This window comes from Pyrus communis, chromosome 11 (genome assembly GCF_963583255.1).
Source record: "Pyrus communis chromosome 11, drPyrComm1.1, whole genome shotgun sequence".
NCBI lineage: Eukaryota > Viridiplantae > Streptophyta > Magnoliopsida > Rosales > Rosaceae > Pyrus > Pyrus communis.
In genome coordinates this window covers 6,271,961-6,293,766 of record NC_084813.1, presented here as the reverse complement: position 1 = coordinate 6,293,766, position 21,806 = coordinate 6,271,961, and the positions used below count along the sequence as shown (strand labels likewise).

Below are 21,806 nucleotides of genomic sequence, written 5' to 3'. Positions count from 1 at the left end.
ATTGGGAACAAAATTTTAGGCCAAAACCCCAAATTTTAGCCCACATCTCAAATTTCAGGATCCCATTTTCGGTTTGGGATTCCATACCGAACCACCCCTATATATTTGTTTACTAACTTGATCGTAGGAAAGCCTTTAGCCGACACCCCCAGTCTTTGGTTGCTTATGGTTGTTTGTTCTTTTACAGGTTACTCAAGTTTATGCATTTCCACTCTTCATGGCAATGCGCGAATTTGGTTCCAACATTAATTTATTAATTATTTAATATTTGCTAAATTAATAGATTTTTGTTTAGTTTATAGAGATTTAACTATCCACACATTTTTTTTTCATGGGGTGAATTGTGGTTTGACCATCTGAACTATCACCCCATTAAATTTGACCCCTAAACTATTTTTTTGGTAAATTAACCCCCCGAACTATTTAAAATAAGAGAATCAATTCCATCAAATTCAAGGGTAAATTAGCCATTTCATCATCAATTGTTACTTGCCAGCTATGATCACCAATAAAATTTTGACACATGGACACATAATAATTAAAAAAACAAATAGTATAATGAGAAAACATAAAAAAACGAAACGTTTGCATAATAGACCATCCCACATTATTTTGTTTTCAAATATCATAAGTTCATTGGTGGTTATAGTTAACAAATAAGAATTGATGAAGGAAAGATTAATTTTCCTTTAAATTTGATGAAATAGTGATGGAATCTACCAACAAGGGGTCAATTGGCTGATTTCAAATAGTTAAGGGAGTTAATTTACCAAAAAAATTATAGTTTATAGGGTTAGTTTCAACTAGGGTACTAGTTCAAGGGGTCAAATAACGGTTCACCTTTTTTCATGAGTGAAGAGTTAAGATTTAACTAATTAAAATTTAGTTGAATTTCAATCACTTACATGTGACAACCTAATCTTAATTTGTCTCAACTTTGAACCTTGTAACGATTAAACCTTTGCAATCATCTTCCTTGCTCACGTGGGTTACATTTTCTTTGAAAATTCTATTATGTTCTAGTGCATTACAACAATAGGTGATAAGAAGTAAGCTTTTACCTAAATTTCTTTATAAATTTCATAGGGAGCTTCAAAGATAACTTTTTAGTCGTTTAATTTAAAATTTGACGTGAAAGTTTGGAGATGCTCTAACTCCTAAAATGCAACTATTCCTTTAATATGTTAATATTATCCTTCCTTTATAAGAAAGTACGAGATTTTAAATTCAACTCTCATATATGATAGATCTATTGTGCGTCGTACCCGAAATAATTGGGTTCAGACTAAAAAGTAAAATTGGATTAAGGATTGTGGGCTTAAATACAATTTGGGTCGTTCAAATGCTCACACCAACTACCGAAACAAGCCCATCCCGAAAGGCGTTCTGATCCTCACCCCTCACTACCGTCACGTGCGATGCGACCGCCTTTCTCTCTCCCTAGCAAAAATACAAAAAAGATTTAAAATTTAACAATAAAAATAAAATAAAGAATATATAAAATTAATGTATAGTATTATGTTTAATTTTTTAATATAAAAATATAATTTTTCGGTAAAAAATTCGTACTGAAGAGGCTTTTGGTCAAACTTCCAACTATAAAATCACATCTCAACACCCACACTGAGGTTTTTACATCTCTCACTCTCTCTATCGGTCTGAGAGAAGAGACCAGAGCCAAGGCCCGCAAAACCCTAGAAACTGCGAACCGCCATTGAAGCTCCTCAAAAGCTTCTTCGAGCGGAAACACAAGCAGGAAGGCTCTCTGTCACAAGCCTTGGGCAGGGTTTGGCATTCGATTCGGTTTCTGGTTCCGCAGTATGTGGAACAACGGCCAGATTGCGCCGCCTGGCACCGGCGGTTCGTCGATTCCGCCACCGCCAGCGGCTCAGCCATCTTACACGGTGTTGCCTTCTCCAGCTGATGCCGAGGCTAAGCTTGAAGAGAAGGCCCGGAAATGGCAGCAGCTTAATTCCAAGCGGTATAGCGATAAGCGCAAGTTCGGCTTTGTGGAGTCGCAGAAGGAGGACATGCCTCCTGAACATGTCAGGAAGATCATTAGGTTAGTTTGCTTCTGCTCCACTATGATGTATATATCTTTGTGTGGTTTTTCGTTTTAATTTCGGCGGCGAAGATCTGTAGGTTCGGTTTCGGATAATGGATTTGTTTTGGGGTTTTTTGTGTTTATTTTTTCAATGAACTGATTTGAAAATTTATACGAAGAAGGGTGAAGAATAGATTTGCTTAAGACCTAGTGTATCGTAGTCGAAAGTATGGAACCAGGTTAAGTATGAGGTTGTTGAAGAGGTTAGGTTGCTTTAGGCGTTTAATATTTATGGTTATTGTTGAATTCTGATTGTTTTGTATGAGAAAATCTTCGGAGCGTTTGTCAATTTATTTCGAACACTAGAAGAAGCAGTATAAAATTGGATTTGTTTTGGTGGAATATGCGAGATAGAGAAGCTTCAGTTTCTCATTGGAGATATCTTTTAATTTCTGTTATACATATTCGGTTTGACAAATGTTGCTGCATTAGAATGTTTTTTTAATTCACCAGTATGATTTCTTTTTTGTTATCACTACTTAGAATCGACATGATATGTGTTTTTTCACGCTTCTCACTGATGTCCTTTGCCCCCTTTCATGGTTTCACATAATGAATGTGCTTGTACTTTACTGCATTAGGTAGATCTTGACCGGAATAGTATTTAATTTGGTGTCTTTTGACAGGGACCATGGAGATATGTCCTCAAAGAAATTTCGTCATGATAAACGAGTGTATCTCGGAGCACTTAAGTTTGTCCCCCATGCCGTTTACAAGCTCCTTGAGAACATGCCAATGCCATGGGAGCAGGTACTTGTTCTATGTCTCTCATATCCTTGCAAACTTTTCATTTTTGATGTCTAGATTTATCCATTGTGTGATTTTTACCGATGTGGCACTGATTTTATCAATTACTTCTGTAACAGGTCCGGGATGTGAAGGTTTTGTACCATATAACTGGGGCAATTACATTTATAAATGAAATACCTTGGGTTGTTGAACCCATCTATTTGGCTCAGGTGCTTATCTCTCTTATATCATTTATATGCTGCTTAAGTTTATATATTGTGCTATCCAATTCTTTAAGTTTTTAGTCTTTTCTTCCTCCTTTGGATGATATTTAGTGGATTTGGTGTATTTTATTTTTACAGTGGGGTTCAATGTGGATTATGATGAGAAGGGAGAAGAGGGATCGTCGGCATTTCAAAAGAATGCGGTTTCCACCATTTGATGATGAGGAACCTCCGTTAGACTATGCTGATAATCTGTTAGACGTTGATCCCCTAGAGCCAATTCAATTGGAGTTGGATGAAGAAGAAGATTCTGCTGTGTATACATGGTTTTATGACCATAAACCTCTTGTTAAGACAAAGCTCATAAACGGCCCAAGTTATAGGAAGTGGCATCTGTCGCTTCCGATCATGGCAACTCTTCATCGACTAGCTGGACAACTGCTTTCTGATCTTATTGACCGCAATTATTTCTACCTTTTTGACATGGAGTCTTTTTTCACAGCCAAAGCACTCAATATGTGCATTCCAGGTATCTGTATTTTTCTCTCTATTGGCTTGCCACTTGTTGAAATTAAAATTACTCTTATTTCATTGTTTTTGTTTTTCTTTGTTTGTTAGTGGTGTCTTTCTGGTGTCAGCCTTTTGTGCATTAGACTGTTGTCAGTTCCAAGGGGTCTGCTTGCGGAATCGTGTTATTTCCAGTTTCTGATTGACATTATATCTTCACACATTGCATAATTTAAGATGTTGAATATGCAGTCTAGGGAAATTATGGTATCAATTTATTACTCCATTTGAGTATTGTGTTGGGCACATACATTATTGTGTCTCGATCATTATTCTATGCTTTAATTCTTCACTTCAAACATTTGGGTGCAGTTGTGGTTCCTTCTAATTTTTCACTTGCCATGTTGGATACTGGGGCCAGGCCAGGGTTATGTTTATGGTTAAATAGTGCTCAGCTGGTCATTGTTTTCCTTAGGCAAAATATTACTTCCAAAGCCTATAGTAACTAAAAGGCCCATTAACCTGCTAAGTTGTATCTATGTGTGTTGTTCAGTTTGTGTATTTGGCTTTGAACTTATATGCGCCTCTTTTGTTTTGCAATACCATTTGCAGGTGGACCTAAATTTGAACCATTGTATCGGGATATGGAGAAAGGGGATGAGGACTGGAATGAGTTTAATGACATCAACAAACTCATTATTCGGTCACCTCTTAGAACGGAGTACAGGATTGCATTCCCTCATCTCTACAACAATAGACCCAGGAAGGTCAAGCTTTGTGTGTATCACACACCCATGGTGATGTACATAAAAACCGAGGATCCTGATCTACCTGCGTTTTATTATGATCCATTGATACACCCAATACCCAGCACTAATAAGGATAGGCGTGAGAAGAAAACTTCTGATGAGGAGGAAGATGATATCTTTACATTGCCGGATGTGGTGGAACCATTCCTCAAAGATACTCAGCTTTATACTGACACCACAGCTGCCGGAATTTCTCTTTTGTTTGCCCCACGCCCTTTTAACATGAGATCTGGTCGGACCCGTCGAGCAGAAGATATACCCCTTGTGTCTGAGTGGTACAAGGAACATTGTCCTCCTTCATATCCAGTTAAAGTTCGGGTCAGCTATCAGAAATTGCTGAAGTGTTTTGTATTGAACGAGCTGCATCATAGACCACCCAAAGCTCAAAAGAAGAAACATTTGTTTCGATCTCTTCAAGCTACCAAGTTCTTCCAAACTACAGAACTTGATTGGGCTGAAGCGGGTCTTCAAGTCTGTAAGCAGGGTTATAACATGCTTAATCTGTTGATCCACAGGAAAAATTTGAATTACCTTCACCTTGATTATAATTTCAATCTGAAGCCTGTGAAGACTTTGACAACAAAAGAGCGTAAGAAATCTCGGTTTGGTAATGCTTTTCATCTGTGCCGTGAAATCTTGCGGTTGACAAAGCTTGTAGTTGATGCCAATATCCAGTTCCGTTTGGGTAATGTTGATGCCTTTCAATTGGCTGATGGCCTACAATACACGTTTTCTCATGTTGGTCAGTTGACTGGAATGTACCGTTACAAGTATAGGTTGATGAGGCAGATTAGAATGTGCAAAGATTTGAAGCACTTGATTTACTACCGGTTCAATACTGGGCCTGTGGGAAAAGGGCCGGGATGTGGGTTCTGGGCACCAATGTGGAGGGTGTGGTTGTTCTTCCTTCGTGGCATAGTACCTCTTCTGGAACGGTGGCTGGGAAATTTACTTGCACGACAGTTTGAAGGGCGCCATTCAAAAGGAGTGGCAAAGACTGTTACTAAGCAGCGTGTTGAAAGCCATTTTGACTTGGAGCTTCGGGCTGCTGTGATGCATGATGTTCTTGATGCCATGCCAGAGGGTATCAAGCAAAATAAAGCCAGAACTATCTTGCAACATCTCAGTGAGGCATGGCGCTGCTGGAAAGCTAACATCCCTTGGAAGGTTCCTGGTTTGCCTGTTCCTATTGAAAATATGATTCTTCGTTATGTGAAGTCGAAGGCGGACTGGTGGACAAATGTTGCTCACTACAATCGTGAACGTATAAGAAGAGGTGCTACTGTAGATAAGACAGTTTGTCGGAAGAATCTAGGAAGATTAACTCGTCTCTGGCTAAAGGCAGAGCAGGAGCGTCAGCACAATTATTTGAAAGATGGTCCATATGTTACACCAGAAGAGGCAGTTGCAATTTACACCACAACCGTGCACTGGTTGGAATCAAGAAAGTTTACACCCATTCCGTTCCCTCCATTGTCATACAAACATGACACCAAGCTTCTGATCCTTGCTCTGGAGAGGTTAAAGGAGTCTTATAGTGTGGCTGTAAGATTGAACCAGCTTCAAAGAGAAGAGTTGGGTCTCATTGAACAAGCCTATGACAATCCTCACGAGGCATTGTCACGAATTAAGCGCCACTTGCTCACTCAGCGTGCATTCAAAGAAGTTGGTATAGAGTTCATGGATTTGTATAGCTATCTGATTCCAGTTTATGAGATAGAACCTCTTGAGAAGATTACAGATGCATATCTTGATCAATATTTATGGTATGAGGGTGACAAACGTCATCTCTTTCCAAACTGGATCAAGCCTGCAGATTCAGAGCCACCTCCACTCTTGGTTTATAAATGGTGTCAAGGAATAAACAATTTACAGAGCATATGGGACACGAGTGAGGGGCAGTGTGTGGTGATGCTTCAAACGAAGTTTGAGAAGTTTTTTGAAAAGATTGACTTGACAATGCTAAATAGGCTCCTGCGTCTTGTTCTTGACCATAATATTGCTGATTATGTCACTGCAAAGAACAATGTGGTATTGTCTTACAAAGATATGAGTCATACAAATTCGTATGGTCTCATACGTGGCCTTCAGTTTGCATCTTTTGTAGTGCAATATTATGGGCTTGTGTTGGATCTGTTACTTCTTGGGTTGACTCGGGCCAGTGAAATTGCCGGTCCACCCCAGATGCCAAATGAATTCATCACCTATTGGGACACAAAGGTTGAGACACGGCATCCTATCAGGCTGTATTCTAGATACATAGACAGGGTGCATATCTTGTTCCGCTTCACCCACGAGGAGGCTCGTGATCTTATTCAGCGATATCTTACCGAGCATCCGGACCCCAATAATGAAAATATGGTTGGATACAATAATAAGAAATGCTGGCCAAGAGATGCTAGAATGAGGCTCATGAAACATGATGTCAATCTTGGGAGGAGTGTTTTCTGGGATATGAAGAACCGTCTCCCTCGAAGCATCACAACTTTGGAGTGGGAGAACAGCTTTGTTTCTGTTTATAGCAAGGATAATCCAAATTTGCTTTTCAGCATGTGTGGATTTGAAGTTCGGATACTTCCCAAGATAAGAATGAGTCAAGAAGCATTCAGCAACACTAGGGATGGGGTTTGGAATTTGCAGAATGAGCAAACAAAGGAGAGGACTGCAGTTGCTTTCTTACGTGTTGATGATGAACACATGAAGGTGTTTGAGAATCGTGTGAGGCAGATTCTTATGTCTTCAGGGTCTACAACATTTACAAAAATTGTCAACAAGTGGAATACAGCGCTTATTGGTCTAATGACTTACTTCCGTGAAGCAACTGTTCATACACAAGAACTGTTGGACTTGCTTGTCAAATGTGAAAATAAGATTCAGACCCGTATTAAGATTGGGTTGAATTCAAAGATGCCTAGCAGGTTTCCACCTGTCATCTTTTACACGCCAAAGGAAATTGGAGGGCTTGGCATGTTATCTATGGGGCACATATTGATTCCACAAAGTGACCTCCGCTTCAGTCAGCAGACTGATGTTGGTGTGAGTCATTTTAGGAGTGGAATGAGTCATGAAGGGGACCAGCTGATTCCAAATCTTTACCGTTACATACAACCATGGGAGAGTGAATTTATAGATTCACAACGTGTTTGGGCAGAATATGCACTGAAAAGGCAGGAAGCTCAGGCACAAAATAGGCGTCTGACTCTTGAAGATTTGGAAGTGAGCATTCTGTTATTGCCTAGTGTTTGTTGCCCTGTTATATCCTTTTTGTTTTTGTGAAAATTAAATTTCTTTTCCTTTGCTTTTATCTGAGGCTGTACATTATTTCTAAACACTTATTCATTTGGTTGACAGGATTCATGGGATAGGGGAATACCACGCATAAATACTTTGTTCCAAAAGGACCGGCATACTTTAGCATATGACAAAGGTTGGAGAGTTCGGACAGATTTTAAGCAGTACCAAGTGTTGAAACAAAATCCTTTCTGGTGGACACACCAGAGGCATGATGGGAAATTGTGGAACTTAAACAACTACCGAACCGATGTGATTCAAGCCCTTGGAGGTGTTGAAGGAATCCTTGAGCATACGTTATTCAAAGGAACATAGTAAGTTTGCTACTCTATGTTGCTCAGTTAGCTATCAATTTTTAATATTTTATAAAGTTATTCCAGACCATAAGCCTATAGAACATTATACTACCCTTTATTGCGTAGATACAGATTGCATAGGTGATAGGTGAATGAAAGATATTGACCTATGCAAGTGCAGCTGACATACAACTAATCAGAACCCATCATTACATCGAATTAATAAAATTCATATTGTGGCTGATCTTTGTGGGCTTTCTATAATCTAGCATTTGTTTTATGTGTTCTCAATTATATCAAATGTGAAACTTATATATGATAGTGGAAAACATAAATATCATTTTTAACATATGTTTTCATATTTTAGTGACTCACATCATGTTATGGATTGCAAATAAGTTCTGTGAAGTGTCTGTATTACTGTTGATTCAGATAGTTATTGCACATTACTGAACTCTTTCTAATTTCAGCTTTCCTACCTGGGAGGGGCTCTTCTGGGAGAAAGCATCTGGTTTTGAGGAGTCGATGAAGTATAAAAAGTTGACAAATGCACAGAGATCTGGGCTCAATCAAATCCCCAATCGTAGGTTTACTCTCTGGTGGTCACCTACCATAAATCGGGCCAATGTATATGTTGGTTTCCAAGTGCAGCTAGATTTAACTGGAATATTTATGCACGGGAAGATTCCAACCTTGAAGATATCACTGATTCAGATATTCCGTGCTCACTTGTGGCAGAAGATTCATGAAAGTGTTGTCATGGATCTCTGTCAGGTTTTGGATCAAGAGTTGGATGCTTTGGAAATTGAAACCGTGCAGAAGGAAACGATACATCCCAGGAAGAGTTACAAAATGAACAGCTCTTGTGCTGACATTCTTCTGTTTGCTGCCCATAGATGGCCAATGTCGAAACCTAGTCTTGTTGCTGAGCCAAAGGATGTGTTTGACCAGAAAGCGAGCAATAAGTACTGGATAGATGTACAACTCCGTTGGGGAGATTATGATTCTCACGATATTGAGCGTTACACCCGAGCTAAGTTTATGGACTATACCACTGACAACATGTCCATCTATCCATCTCCCACAGGTTTGTCGTTTTTCTGGTTGCCTTATTGTTTGCGTCTTTCATTTTTTTTGGGAATGTAATCGTGCTTGTTTCACGCAGGGGTGATGATTGGTCTTGATTTGGCATATAATTTGCATTCTGCATTTGGTAACTGGTTTCCTGGTTCAAAACCGCTGCTTCAACAGGCAATGAACAAGATCATGAAGGTATGTCAATTGTCACTATTGAAGTTTTATGATGTACTTTTATTAGATTAAAATTTGTCAGAAGCAGCTAACTAATTATTCTTCATGTTCTTGCAGTCAAATCCAGCCTTGTATGTCCTGAGGGAGCGTATAAGGAAAGGATTGCAGCTATATTCTTCCGAGCCTACAGAGCCATATTTGTCATCCCAAAACTATGGGGAGATCTTCAGCAATCAAATCATTTGGTTTGTTGATGATACCAATGTGTATCGTGTTACAATCCATAAGACATTTGAAGGAAATCTCACTACGAAACCAATCAATGGTGCTATCTTCATATTCAATCCAAGGACGGGGCAGCTATTCCTGAAGGTATGTCTTTGTTTCTGTGATATTTGGAAATTAGCCTTTCTTTCCCTCTCGCTCTCTTTTCTTTAACCTTTCTGTGGAGGTTTTGAACTTCATGTCATAAGTTCATATTTTGCAGGTTATCCACACAAGTGTGTGGGCGGGACAGAAGCGTCTTGGTCAGTTGGCTAAGTGGAAAACTGCAGAAGAAGTTGCTGCACTTGTGCGTTCTTTGCCAGTGGAAGAACAGCCAAAACAAATTATTGTGACTCGTAAGGGAATGTTGGATCCCTTAGAGGTTCATTTGCTCGATTTCCCCAACATAGTCATAAAAGGAAGTGAGCTGCAGCTTCCTTTCCAAGCTTGTTTAAAGATCGAGAAATTTGGCGATCTGATATTGAAGGCTACTGAACCACAGATGGTTCTTTTCAATATTTATGATGACTGGTTGAAGAGTATTTCATCATACACTGCATTCTCTCGGTTAATTTTGATTCTTCGTGCACTTCATGTGAACAATGAGAAGGCAAAGATGTTACTGAAGCCTGATAAAACGGTCATTACCGAGCCGCATCACATCTGGCCTTCTCTTTCTGATGATCAATGGATGAAGGTAATGCCATTGTGTTTGTGCATTCCTTTAAGTAAATGTTGCTCTGCTAGCATCTTTTTGGTATCACACACACACTAGTCAGAGTTGCTATGATAACCTATAGTCATCATCTGTTACCTTTATTGATCTGTCCAGAAATCTGAAAATGATTTTGATTTTTTGTACTCCGAAAGGTTAAGAAGGTCTATTCGAATGGAACTTTTGTAGATTTTGTTAACTTTTCATAATTGCGTGCATCTGTCAATCTAATAATGTTTCTGAATACGATGCATGGTACAGGTTGAGGTTGCTCTAAGGGATCTCATATTGTCAGACTACGCAAAAAAGAACAATGTGAATACATCAGCCTTAACACAATCTGAGATCCGTGACATTATACTCGGAGCTGAGATCACCCCACCTTCTCAACAGAGACAGCAAATTGCAGAAATAGAAAAACAGGTGATGTTTTTCTTCTGGTGGTTTGAATTTTGATACACACAACACCCACACTTGCATGTAGACTTGTTTTGCCTGACTCAGTTATATACGTGGTTTTGTTACGAGTTAACTTATATTGTTCAATTTGCATTTTTAGGCCAAAGAAGCCAGTCAGCTGACAGCAGTCACAACAAGGACTACAAATGTGCATGGTGATGAACTCATTGTCACCACTACAAGTCCCTATGAGCAAAGTGCATTTGGCTCCAAAACTGATTGGCGTGTGAGAGCAATATCAGCTACAAATCTATATCTTCGTGTCAATCATATATATGTGAATTCAGAAGATATAAAGGTAGGGTTCTATTTTTTAATAAATATGATATTATGTAGTTTTTGTGCTTTGATCTTTTCTTATCCTTATTTGTTCATTGACATGGGAGCATGAATGGTGCTACAGGAAACGGGTTACACCTATATTATGCCTAAGAACATTTTGAAAAAGTTCATCTGCATTGCGGATCTGAGGACGCAAATAGCTGGTTACTTGTATGGCATAAGCCCACCTGACAACCCTCAGGTCAAGGAAATCCGCTGCATTGCAATGCCACCACAATGGGGGACCCACCAACAAGTTCATCTTCCATCAGCTCTTCCTGATCATGATTTCCTCAACGATTTGGAGCCTCTGGGATGGATGCACACGCAGCCAAATGAGCTTCCTCAGCTTTCTCCTCAGGTATTTTACCCAATCAATCTATCAATCCTTCTGATCTTTGATCGATTGTTATGCTTGTTTGTTTGGGGTTTGCCTTCTGTTATGGAGGAATGTGGTGGACAAGAAAATAACTCGTTTTGTTCTTTTTTTTTTCTCCCGCAGGATCTCACTTCTCATGCCAAGATTTTAGAGAACACCAAGCAATGGGATGGGGAGAAATGCATCATTTTAACCTGCAGTTTCACTCCAGGTTCCTGCTCTTTAACCGCATACAAACTTACTCCATCTGGTTATGAATGGGGACGTGTCAATAAAGACACAGGAAGCAATCCTCATGGATACCTTCCCACTCATTACGAGAAGGTTCAGATGCTTCTCAGCGACCGCTTCCTTGGTTTCTATATGGTGAGATTTGTTAATTCCCTTTGTTCGGCCTATTTATGTTCCCACTAATATTGTGGGAGGGTCTCTACTTTTACCGGGCTAATTTGTTCATTTTCCGTTTTGTTTTAGATTCCGGACACTGGTCCATGGAACTACAACTTCATGGGGGTGAAGCATACACCTAGCATGAAGTACGGCATCAAGCTCGGAACACCCAGGGAGTACTATCACGAGGACCACAGGCCGACCCATTACCTTGAGTTCAGCAACCTGGAGGAGGGTGACACGGTGGAAGGAGATCGCGATGACACTTTCACATAAACTTGTGTCGTAAGATGTAATGCAAAAGTGACAGAGGAGTACTTTCGCATTCAGAAAAACCAAATCTGTTATATTATAATGGAGCTTTTTGTTGTAAGAATCCATTTGTGGATGAAAATGCTTGTGCACCTGTAAAGCTACATGTGACGTTAGTATGTTTGCGTTTTCAGACGAGGCCTGTAAATATTTGATTTTGTAGCAAAGTACTAGTTTTGTTGCTGAAAGATGAATTTTCCTAGTCATACTCATAAGCTCTCCTCCTTGAAGTGGTAGAAAGTAGAATGCTTGTAGTTCAAGCATTCACAATTTTTTAGCAATGACTCTTGAGGATGCGGCCTGTAAATTACTTGAGTTACAAGTCTCGTAAAATTTGATGCGGCCTATAACTCAATTTACGGTTTAGGGTTTCGGGTGGTTTCTTTGTGTCTAAAATTTAAACCCATAAACCTGTTACCAAGATTATGGAACATGCGAAGGCGATTCAGCCGGTTCACGTCATTAATTTTTCTGTTGTATTTGTTCATTGCCTTGCTTTGTCTTTGGCCAGAATCAAATAGTCTGGCAAACATGACATTATAAAAAGTAACAATTTGACAATACAAAATTCTATTCACACATAAATTTGGCTACTTCTGGGCTGTATTTGGAATTCTAAGCTAATGCCTGACATCGGAACCGGAGAAAATTCTTTCGGCATATGACGATGTGCTCGAACGGCTATATCCAGAGAGGCGGTCGCTCATAACATCCTACATTGAAACCAAACAACAAAACAAAACGAAAAACTATGAGAACATAGGCAGAAAAAGCTAAAACAAAGAAAATCTTTCATGCTTATGTTATGTAACTTACTTGTCTTGGTGAGTGTAGTGCATTACCACCTAGCCTGAAAGGATCCATTCTCTCGTCCGCGAGTGCTCTCAATCTGTTTAGCTCCGGTAGCACAACCTTGCCAAGATCCGGTCTGTCTTTTCTCCTCATTTCAGCGCACTGTAAGGCTAGCTGCGCAAACTTTAATGCTTCCTTAACAGGCCAGTCGGGAACATCAGGGTCAAGCATCTCCGCGAAAGTCCCATTCTCAATAGCATCCTCAACTTTGAAAGTCAAACCCATTGGCGGCTGGGCAGTTATTAGTTGTAGAAGCATGACCCCGAGTGAGTAAACGTCAGATTTCACCCCAAGCATTCCGGTCTGCTGATACTCTGGGTCGATATAACAGAATGTTCCGGCCATTGATGTCACGTGATATTGAGTGACAGCATTGGCTACTGATGGAGGGACAAGCCTGGCCAAACCTACGTCACTAATCTTACTCACATAGTTATGGTCTAGCAAGATGTTGCCGGGTTTTAGGTCACGGTGTACAACGGGTTCTGGCTTGGTCTGATGAAGAAACAAAAGTCCGGTGGCAATTTCTGCAGCAATTCTGAACCTTAGCTGCCAAGGAATCACCGGGGTGTGGCCTTTCCGGAAGAGACGGTCTTCTAAGCTACCATTGGCCATGTACTCATAGACCAGACAACCAAATTCTGGGCAGGCTCCAAGTAGGAGAACCATGTTTGGATGCCTAATGCAGCTCAATACTTCAACCTCTTTCTGGAATTGCGACCGCCCTTGGGCAGCATCCGGACGCAGAACTTTTATTGCTACTGGAGTGTGATCTAGTTCACCTCTGTAGACCGGACCGTAGCCTCCTTCTCCAATCTTATAGGCTTGTGAAAAATAATTTGTCGCCGCTTCAATATCTTCAATTGTGTATCTCCTGTACCTCAGATCGTACCCCTTTGATTCTAGCGACTTCTTTCCTTTAGCTTTTTCAAGAGCTTTCATTTTCGAGTTTTTCCGTCTTTCTGCTTCCAGTTCTGCAACCCTTTCAGCTGCTTGTGCTGCCTCAATCGCTACCTTACTTTTTGCTTTCTCCTTCCGTGCAAGTGCACATGCAGCTTCCTCAGCGAGTCGTGCTTCTTCTAATCTGTGCTTTCCGTTCAATTTCCACTGTTGAAGTTCCTTTTCCTGTGAAGATTTTTATGCTTGAATGTGCCTATCTTAAACAAAGTATATAGTCAAATAACATATCGCATCCATACCCTATGTTTTGCTGAGATTGCCTCCTTGCAAGCCATGCTGTACATCTCCATTGTTTGCTTGAGCTCTAGCCTGAGCCTCCTCATCTCAGCTTCCATGTCATCCTATTATTTTCGAGGCAAACTTAGTATATCAATATTTTGAACTTTTCTGGATGAATCGTACGTTATTGTAAACGCATTTCTTTATGCACTGTGTCGTGAAAAAAATTCGCAAATAGTTGGAGGCATGCTCCAAAGCTTGTAGTTGGTGGTGTTTTCAAGTTTACTATGCTGGGAACAATGTCTTACCCTGTTTTGTGATGACCATGACCTTCCACTTTCAAATGAGGATGATGAAAAACCATTCGGCGCAGATGTCATGTCAATGAACTTGGTTCCGGAGTAAGATGACAAAGAGCTTCCGCTGTCCAACTCTGAGCCGCTTGAACTTTGATGGGTCATTTTCGACGGCGTGCTATCATAATTTAAGATGCGATCCATGGTTTGCACTTCGCTGCTCACAGGCGGTAAATCAATGTCAGGCAAGGGCTCATATGATTTCTTCACTATAGGTGTTGCTCTTGTTAATGCTGGCCTGTATATTTTTATCAGAGGTTAATTCTCACCGTTTTAAGTTTTTAACACATTTGGTCGAAAATTTACGTAGAGACTACTTGGAGAAAGCAAGATTAAAATCGAGAGTTTGAACTCAAACATGGTGGAAGAAAATGTTGCTGATCTAAACCTCGAGTAATGCCAACACTGGAGGGATCACATTTTCGGACCACAGTGTGGATCGCATCTCTAATGGTGGTACCGTTGACCCATAATTAGGCGGGTCTCGTCTCTACTAGTAACTTGGATTACAAGTAGTTCAAAAATGTGGTAAGACGTAGTTTCACTGAATCAGTATCAGAGCTTACCTGAACTTGTTCTTCAGCGCGCTCTCCGGTTCTGTGCCAATTAAAGAAAGCTCAGTAACCAATGACCAAAACTAACCAATATACTTGTGTGGTGAGGAATAAACATGCATACATTGATGTTAGAGCTACAGAAACAAACCTCTGGAGTGCTGGTGGAGCCTCATGTGTTGCGAATTTCTCGAACCATTTGAGGGTAGTTCGGCAGTAGCTGGTCGGCAATGCGTGATCTTTCCTTTGCCAATGACATACACGGTGCAAAAGTCTGGTGCCCCTTTTGACACAGTGCTTGGGATGTCTTTCACTTTGAATCTTTTTGTAAAAACAACAAGATTGACGTTAGGATTCTAATTAACTAAGTAATTAAGGTATATATATGCATACATCTTCGTATACAGAAATACTCTGTGCATAAAAAATTCACATCAAAAGCACCTGAAGAAGCCAAAGCTGTTTTTGGATGGTGCACCAAGCACCAAAACTTGAATAGAATTAGCGGCAACATAGTTGATGAGTGCTTTTGCTATATCAGCATCCTCCACTATCACTTCATTGCTTTTAATCTGTAACAAATCAATACAATTAAATAAACATGATAGATTAATTGAATTTGACTAATGACCAAATCATATATCATAAGGAGAATGTAATTTTCTGAAACAAGAATAAAATGATGGTTGTATTAACTAATTAATTAAAAAAAGGCGATTCCAAGCCCACAAGCTCCCAGATTTGCGAGGGTGAAGAACGTCTATAGTATGTAGGCTTAGTATTGATTTGCAAAGAAACTGTTTTCACCATTTGAAGTCTCGAACTCGTGATCTTTTAGATACAAAATTAACTAATTAATTAATCAATTAAAAGGAGAAAATAGCAAATGGAGGACTCACAGCTTTTTTGGTGCAGAAGCAACGGAATGGGAGGAACAAGTCTTTGGCTTGATCTTCATTTTGATTTTTGTTCACCTCTGCCAATTCCCCACCTGCAACTTAAAAGATATCAGGGGAAACAAAAAACAGAAGGAAAATGGGGAAATTTTCAATATTTTATATATTTAAGAAATAAAATGGGGGAATTTACTATATAGCTAGAAAGCATTGGGAGCAAATGTGGGTAATCATAGACTCATATTAGTTTTTATTATGGTCGCCTTTTTAATCGTTTGATAAGGAGATTCGAATTTGAGACATTTTTCAACATTACGAAAAGAAGGTGTCTCACGAGGTGTACATTTATTACTGATATTGTGCTAAGGGTAATGCAGAGAGACCAAATTTCTAAATCAAATTTTGTAAACTAAATGATGTGAATATTGTTGATTTGATTATTATTTAAGCGTTGATAAATGTGCTTATTTCTTATCTATGCATCATGTAGTTTGCAAAATTGGTCTAAAACTTTGGTCTCCCTAGCATTATCCTTGTGCCAATGTACAAAAAGTCATAACCTTAAAACGACATGGTATAAGATCTTATTTTTGTAAAAATATTAACCATGGGTTCGTTTAGAAGTACTTTTAAAATAACTGAAAATAATTTTGTTGAAAATGTTTTTAAAACCAATTCTTAATAAAAATTCAAGTGGATCATGGAAAAATACTTGAAGTGCTTTTAGAACTCAAGATCAATTTTACCAAAAACGTTTTCAATCATTTTAAAAGTACTTCTAAACCATCCACGTACACCATTCATTCATTCTTGAGAGAGAGAGAGAGAGAGAGAGAGAGAGAGAGAAAAAGTTGGTATGGTACTTACTTTGGGTGGAAGTTAGGGGAGATGAAGGTTGTTTAACATGAACATGGAGCAAAGTGAGAGGTTGTCCAGGCTTGGTAAAAAGATGATCAGCAATCCATTTGATTGCATACTCACTTGCTTTATCCTTGTCTATTGCCAATGCCACTGCCACCTCTCTCTTCTCTGAACCTTCCCTTCTCGATCCTCTCATCCCCATCCTCCTCTCTCCTCTCTCAAGCACTTCCCAACAACAAACTTCTACAAAACAAAAACTGAAACCAATTAGCTGCAGATATCGCAATCATCAAGAATCCATCTCTTCGCTCCGCAAAAACTCAGATAAAAACTGACAAAACCGACAACGGAAATCTGTGTTTCGCTCTATCTGAGTCCTGTAGAGGCCAGGAGGGATCCAAACCATTTTCCTTTTTCTTCTTTTATTTCTTCTTGTTTCTGTGCGTAGGAGGGAGATAGTTGGTTACTTCTGTTGAGATAATGAAAGAGAAGAGAGTTGGTTAATTCTGTTAACATATAAATTAATGTGTATGCATGGAGAATTACCAGTGCTACTCCCTTAATTAACCATTTTTATCATGGTTAAACCTAATTCTGTTGAGCTGACAGAGAGAGTCTTGCCAGCTTTTTTGAATTAATTCTCAAATAGGCAAACACGGTGCAATATTATTGTTAGATGATATGATATATATTAAGGAGTTTGCCACTATTTTCGCATTGTTGTTGAGCTGTTGTTTCATAATTTCCAGGGGAGGTGCCAGAAAATATTTGGTTGGAACTTTCGAGTTAAGATATAAGCGTGTATATATACGAAAATCAAAATTTAAGATAAAAGATGATTAGCTTTTGAGGGAGCGTAAAATGATGGGGATGATCGACGGCCATAACCTAAATCTCATGAAGACACCCTCTAATTGTGAAAGAATCCGAAACCCTAATTGTGGTGTAATTTTAGCCTTTTGATATCACTTCTCGAATAAAGATAAAATTTATGCAACTTATCTCCCTATCAACCCCATTTTTCACCCCGTCAAACTTTTTTATTTATTTTAAATATTCTCATTTGTAAGTTGTGTTCGGGAAGAGTTATTGTCGATTGTTGGCCTTTATGGTAACTATGAAGACCGAAAGGCGGTAGCTTACCATGCATGAAATATTATCGATCTGAGTTTGTTTATCTCTCGCTTGCTAAGCCGATAAAAGGCTATAAATAACACTTAATTTTTCGATTCATTTGGATATATGTTATGATTCATAAACATTAATTCAATCATTCTATTTAATTAACCATACTACATTGGCATCAAAACTTGCCAACTTCGTGATTCGATTATAAAACCTCTCGTTTACGAGTTGTTGTGATATTAAAATAAAGTAAAAAAACTCGTTTGAATACAAGTTGTTGTGAACAAACAAACAAAAGTACAATCTGATCCCAAATAAAACAAAAATAAAAAAGGAATAAAAATTGAAGATCCACCATAAAGAGAGGGAAAATCGAACCGTTGGCGTTGGTCGGTTGGAGTCCACCCCCACACTCTTTCTCAAAAGACACGCGCTGCCATGCCACACCCGAAACCAATCCCTCTTCCCCAAATCCCGTAACGGTCTCTCCGTCTTCCTCTTTCTTCTCTGCAACTCTCACTCATCACTCTAAACCCCAACAAACCATTAGCCACAGTGCATTCAATTTCTGTAGCAGACAGCACGATTTGAATTTCAACTTTCTACTGATCGATTCCGAATTTTCCATAATATTTTTGAATTTTTTTTTAAATTTGGTTCTGATCAGGCTTTTAAACTTTGCAAACGGAAGCTGTGAGCTCAAATTTAAAGTATTTGATCGTATATATGTATATATAGTTGTAATGATGCGAAGGAAAAATGGTAGTGGTGGCACTGGTACTAGTACAACGATGAGGGTTTTGAATCTGATCGAGAGGCGGTGTTTGGCACCGCTCAAGCGAAACGACGACCTTCGCGAAAACGGCATGCGGATTTCCTCCCGCCACAGCTCGTACAAGAAGCTCGTTCAGCTTCCGCTCCTCAAGCTCTCCGTTCTCAAGCTCGACGGCTCTGTTTTCGGTAATTAATTCACTTCAAATTTACCTCCATTTTTTCGTTTTGACTTTCTCTTTAGGTTCTGCTTTTCGAATTGGTGAATAATTGTGCTTTTGGAAAAGCTATCCCGGTTAGAAAATGCCTTTATAAGAAATTATAGAAAATCTGCTTTTTTGGAAAGCTAGTTTGGTTATAGTGGTGCTGCTTTTTAGAATCTGATCATATGCTAAAATTACTACCCTAAATGGCTTTTTTCCTAATTTTTCTGTTTCTGTAAAATTTAATTTTATCAAAATTATTGGGATCCCATGTAAATTTCAGTAGTGAATTTGAATTGTGCAGAAATTCAGGTTGGGAGGACTGCCACAATAGCAGAGCTCAAACAAGCAGTAGAAGATTTCTTTGGTCCCTCCCAAGACAAGATTCCATGGTACATCCCTTTGCCTTGCAAAATTGACATAAATGAAAAACTTGTGTTTTAATTTAAGATTGTTTGATTTTGTGCACTCAGGTCACTGGTTTGGGGGCATTTCTGCTTGTGTCATGTTGGTCAGAAGTTGCTTAATGACAGGGCGTACATTCGGAATTTCGGAATTAAGGACGGTGATCAAGTATGTGTCTCTTTTCCCTTCAAGTATCAAATTTGTAGTATCTCTGTTTTTCCTGTGCTTTGATTTTACAAAAACTTATCACTCATCGAAATGGATAGTATGGCAGCTCCCTTTTGTTCAAACTCCGAAACCCAACTCTCAACGTTGCTAGAAACTGTTGTGTCTAACATATTTATCTGAACATATACGGTGGAATTAAGTTGGAACACATATAATGAGCGACTTGTATACCATTCCATCTTTAACTTGGTTTTTCTGTGGAACTTTAGTTATGTATAATATGAAATAAAAGAACCCTTAAATGGGATTGGGATGCATGTTGACATGCTGTACAGGAGATTAATTTGAATTTATGCTTCTAAGTGAATTATAATGATTTAAGCGGGCATGGGAGTTAATTTTATGTGGCGGCATTAGGTGAAAAGCCCGTAGCATACATGTTGTATGTTTGGTTTACAGTTCAGCTCTTTTATATTTCATCTGTTTATGCTCTCATTGAAAGAAGAGAAATGTTTAGTGTCGCTATTTTTGTGCATACCGTCCAAATTTGTTAACTTATTATCACGCTGTAGTGAAATTATTTCACCTTAGCCAACTGATTTCATTTATGTTTAATGAACCCCCAAATTGTCGTCTTGTCTCCCTCATCCTCATTAGAATTTCTATAACAGCCTTCAATCTGGCTAATCTTTTTTAGTTTCTAAATGATTTCTGTTGTTGCCTTGCTCAGTTTGGATCTCTTGTAAGAATATAGGCAATTTTTGTATAAGTGGGGCTTTCGTATTCAAGTATTAGACTGTGCCATTGCTGTGTTTCTTTCTTTTCCTGACAGCTGATATAGAAGCTCCATGAGTGCATATATTCGTATTTTTTAGGTCATTCTGTCATGTTCTTGCCAGCAAATTCCTGATGTTTATTTCTGGCGCATGCAGCTTGAATTCATTAGGCATATGTCCATCAGCAACTCACCATTGAAAAAAGGGTCGAAGAATGAGAGTGTTCCATACAAACAGCAACCTATGTAAGAATCGTTCATACTTTTCCTTGCGATTTAATTTGGTAGGACGTCAGGCTCAAAGCTGCACTGCAGTAAGCCTATTTACCTGTGCCTTATGGGTTATTTACTGTTTACCTAAAGTTGGAAGCTTCTGAGGGAAACGGTGAAACTAAAATAGGCAGAGCTTTCGGCACATAGTTCTCGTACTTTCCATTTCTTTATAGTTGATTCATGTATATTTAACTGAGATAGGGAACTTAAGCATGGATATTGACTTCAGGTTGACGTATGGGCCAAGTTACTATCCCAATGAAGATCATCTGGAGGCAGGTCATGTGCCTGAATTCGTGCACGAGGACGAAGAAAATTGTGGAGTGGAGGTTAATGGCAGCAATGCAGCAATACAGGAGGACAACTCCAATTACTATCCCAATGTAGAAGATCTGGAGGCAGGTCCGGTGCCCGAATTCAAGGTAGTTCACTTCTTGAAAGGGTGGCTCTCGTACTCGAAGGTCATTGGGGGATTCAAAAAAGGGATCCGAAGGCAGGAATCGTCCATCGAAATTCAGCCTACTTTCCTTAGGAAGCCGATGTAGAATGCCTTGTTGACTCACATTTTGTGTGTTGTGAAGCTGTTGCATGCTAAGGCCTCAAGATGTTCCACAAGTTCAGCACTAAGTTTATTGTAAATGGTAGTTGGGTTCTCTCGATATATTTTGACTCCTCCGTTGTACGTCTCTCAACACGCCCTTTTACACGGACGCTACTCTAACAAAACACGTGAATAAGGTATTTGACAGATTAAACACTCGCCACAAAAAGGGGATGTGCTCGAACCAAATATTTGGCTACTCAATTATGAGTAAGAATTCATACTCGAATTTCTTCGTAACCGATGCACATAATTTCCTACTTATCATCAATGAATTGATACTGGTTATATTATATGAACTTGTTTGACAAGTGTTTTTAAACGACTGAAAGATGTTTTAGATAAAATATTTTTGAAACCAAACCATAATAAAAATGTAAGTTAATTCTGCACTTAAAGTGCTTTCAGCAAGAAGTACATAACATGCATTTTTATCAAGAAGCACTTATAATGTTTTTGAAATTCAAAAAAAATTCTCTAAAAACTTTTTCAATCGTTCAAAAGTAGTTATCAACCCTAAATCATTTCCTTCCTAAAAATAAAACGTCAATTTCCGACCGATGTGAGACTCTCAACGATCTGAAACCAGTCACCAAAATTTGTGAGCCCGACAATTAAAATCTTCTTCAACCTATGGGGTGGTCCACGATTTTGGATAATTGATCCAGTTTCTAACGCGAGGCACGCTGCCTTCAAGCCACGTGTCTCGATAGACAGCTTTCACTTCTGAAATTTT

At 39.1% G+C, this 21,806-nt stretch overlaps 3 protein-coding genes across 3 annotated transcripts; 2 read left to right on the top strand and 1 right to left on the bottom strand.

Moving 5' to 3' along the window:
• Positions 1-1,650: 1,650 nt before the first annotated feature.
• On the top strand, positions 1,651-12,257 carry LOC137707827 (pre-mRNA-processing-splicing factor 8A-like). The gene is made up of 15 exons (XM_068446750.1): positions 1,651-2,062; positions 2,731-2,854; positions 2,971-3,063; positions 3,196-3,586; positions 4,177-7,589; positions 7,725-7,978; positions 8,431-9,047; positions 9,126-9,232; positions 9,329-9,583; positions 9,699-10,172; positions 10,452-10,613; positions 10,750-10,947; positions 11,053-11,331; positions 11,473-11,715; positions 11,824-12,257. Exons 1-15 carry the CDS (start codon positions 1,821-1,823, stop codon positions 12,013-12,015), a joined length of 7,044 nt encoding a protein of 2,347 aa, XP_068302851.1. The 5' UTR covers positions 1,651-1,820; the 3' UTR covers positions 12,016-12,257.
• A 3-nt stretch (positions 12,258-12,260) lies between these two features.
• Positions 12,261-16,951, bottom strand: LOC137708945 (U-box domain-containing protein 35-like). Its single transcript, XM_068448102.1, has 11 exons — positions 16,756-16,951; positions 15,892-15,983; positions 15,437-15,564; positions 15,144-15,313; positions 15,005-15,035; positions 14,391-14,676; positions 14,103-14,204; positions 12,868-14,028; positions 12,679-12,764; positions 12,463-12,573; positions 12,261-12,351 (listed from the first exon to the last, which is right to left on the bottom strand). The coding sequence occupies exons 1-11, from the start codon at positions 16,949-16,951 to the stop codon at positions 12,261-12,263; spliced, it is 2,454 nt and encodes an 817-aa protein (XP_068304203.1).
• Positions 16,952-18,259: 1,308 nt separating this feature from the next.
• Positions 18,260-21,217, top strand: LOC137709320 (uncharacterized). Its single transcript, XM_068448403.1, has 5 exons — positions 18,260-18,834; positions 19,153-19,240; positions 19,322-19,421; positions 20,354-20,442; positions 20,699-21,217. The coding sequence occupies exons 1-5, from the start codon at positions 18,618-18,620 to the stop codon at positions 21,012-21,014; spliced, it is 810 nt and encodes a 269-aa protein (XP_068304504.1). The 5' UTR covers positions 18,260-18,617; the 3' UTR covers positions 21,015-21,217.
• Positions 21,218-21,806: the final 589 nt, after the last annotated feature.

Bases quoted from the DNA above. Each gene is read 5' to 3' on its own strand.
- LOC137707827 (XM_068446750.1), top strand. From the start codon at position 1,821: ATGTGGAACAACGGCCAGATTGCGCCGCCTGGCACCGGCGGTTCGTCG. The intron at 10,173-10,451 runs GTAATGCCATTG...TGCATGGTACAG, and splicing joins CTGATGATCAATGGATGAAG to GTTGAGGTTGCTCTAAGGGA. The intron at 11,332-11,472 runs GTATTTTACCCA...TTTCTCCCGCAG, and splicing joins TTCCTCAGCTTTCTCCTCAG to GATCTCACTTCTCATGCCAA.
- LOC137708945 (XM_068448102.1), bottom strand. From the start codon at position 16,951: ATGGGGATGAGAGGATCGAGAAGGGAAGGTTCAGAGAAGAGAGAGGTG. The intron at 14,029-14,102 runs GTATGGATGCGA...AAATCTTCACAG, and splicing joins CAATCTCAGCAAAACATAGG to GAAAAGGAACTTCAACAGTG. The intron at 12,574-12,678 runs GCATTAGCTTAG...CATGTTTGCCAG, and splicing joins TTCTCCGGTTCCGATGTCAG to ACTATTTGATTCTGGCCAAA.
- LOC137709320 (XM_068448403.1), top strand. From the start codon at position 18,618: ATGATGCGAAGGAAAAATGGTAGTGGTGGCACTGGTACTAGTACAACG. The intron at 18,835-19,152 runs GTAATTAATTCA...TGAATTGTGCAG, and splicing joins GCTCGACGGCTCTGTTTTCG to AAATTCAGGTTGGGAGGACT. The intron at 19,241-19,321 runs GTACATCCCTTT...TTGTGCACTCAG, and splicing joins TCCCAAGACAAGATTCCATG to GTCACTGGTTTGGGGGCATT.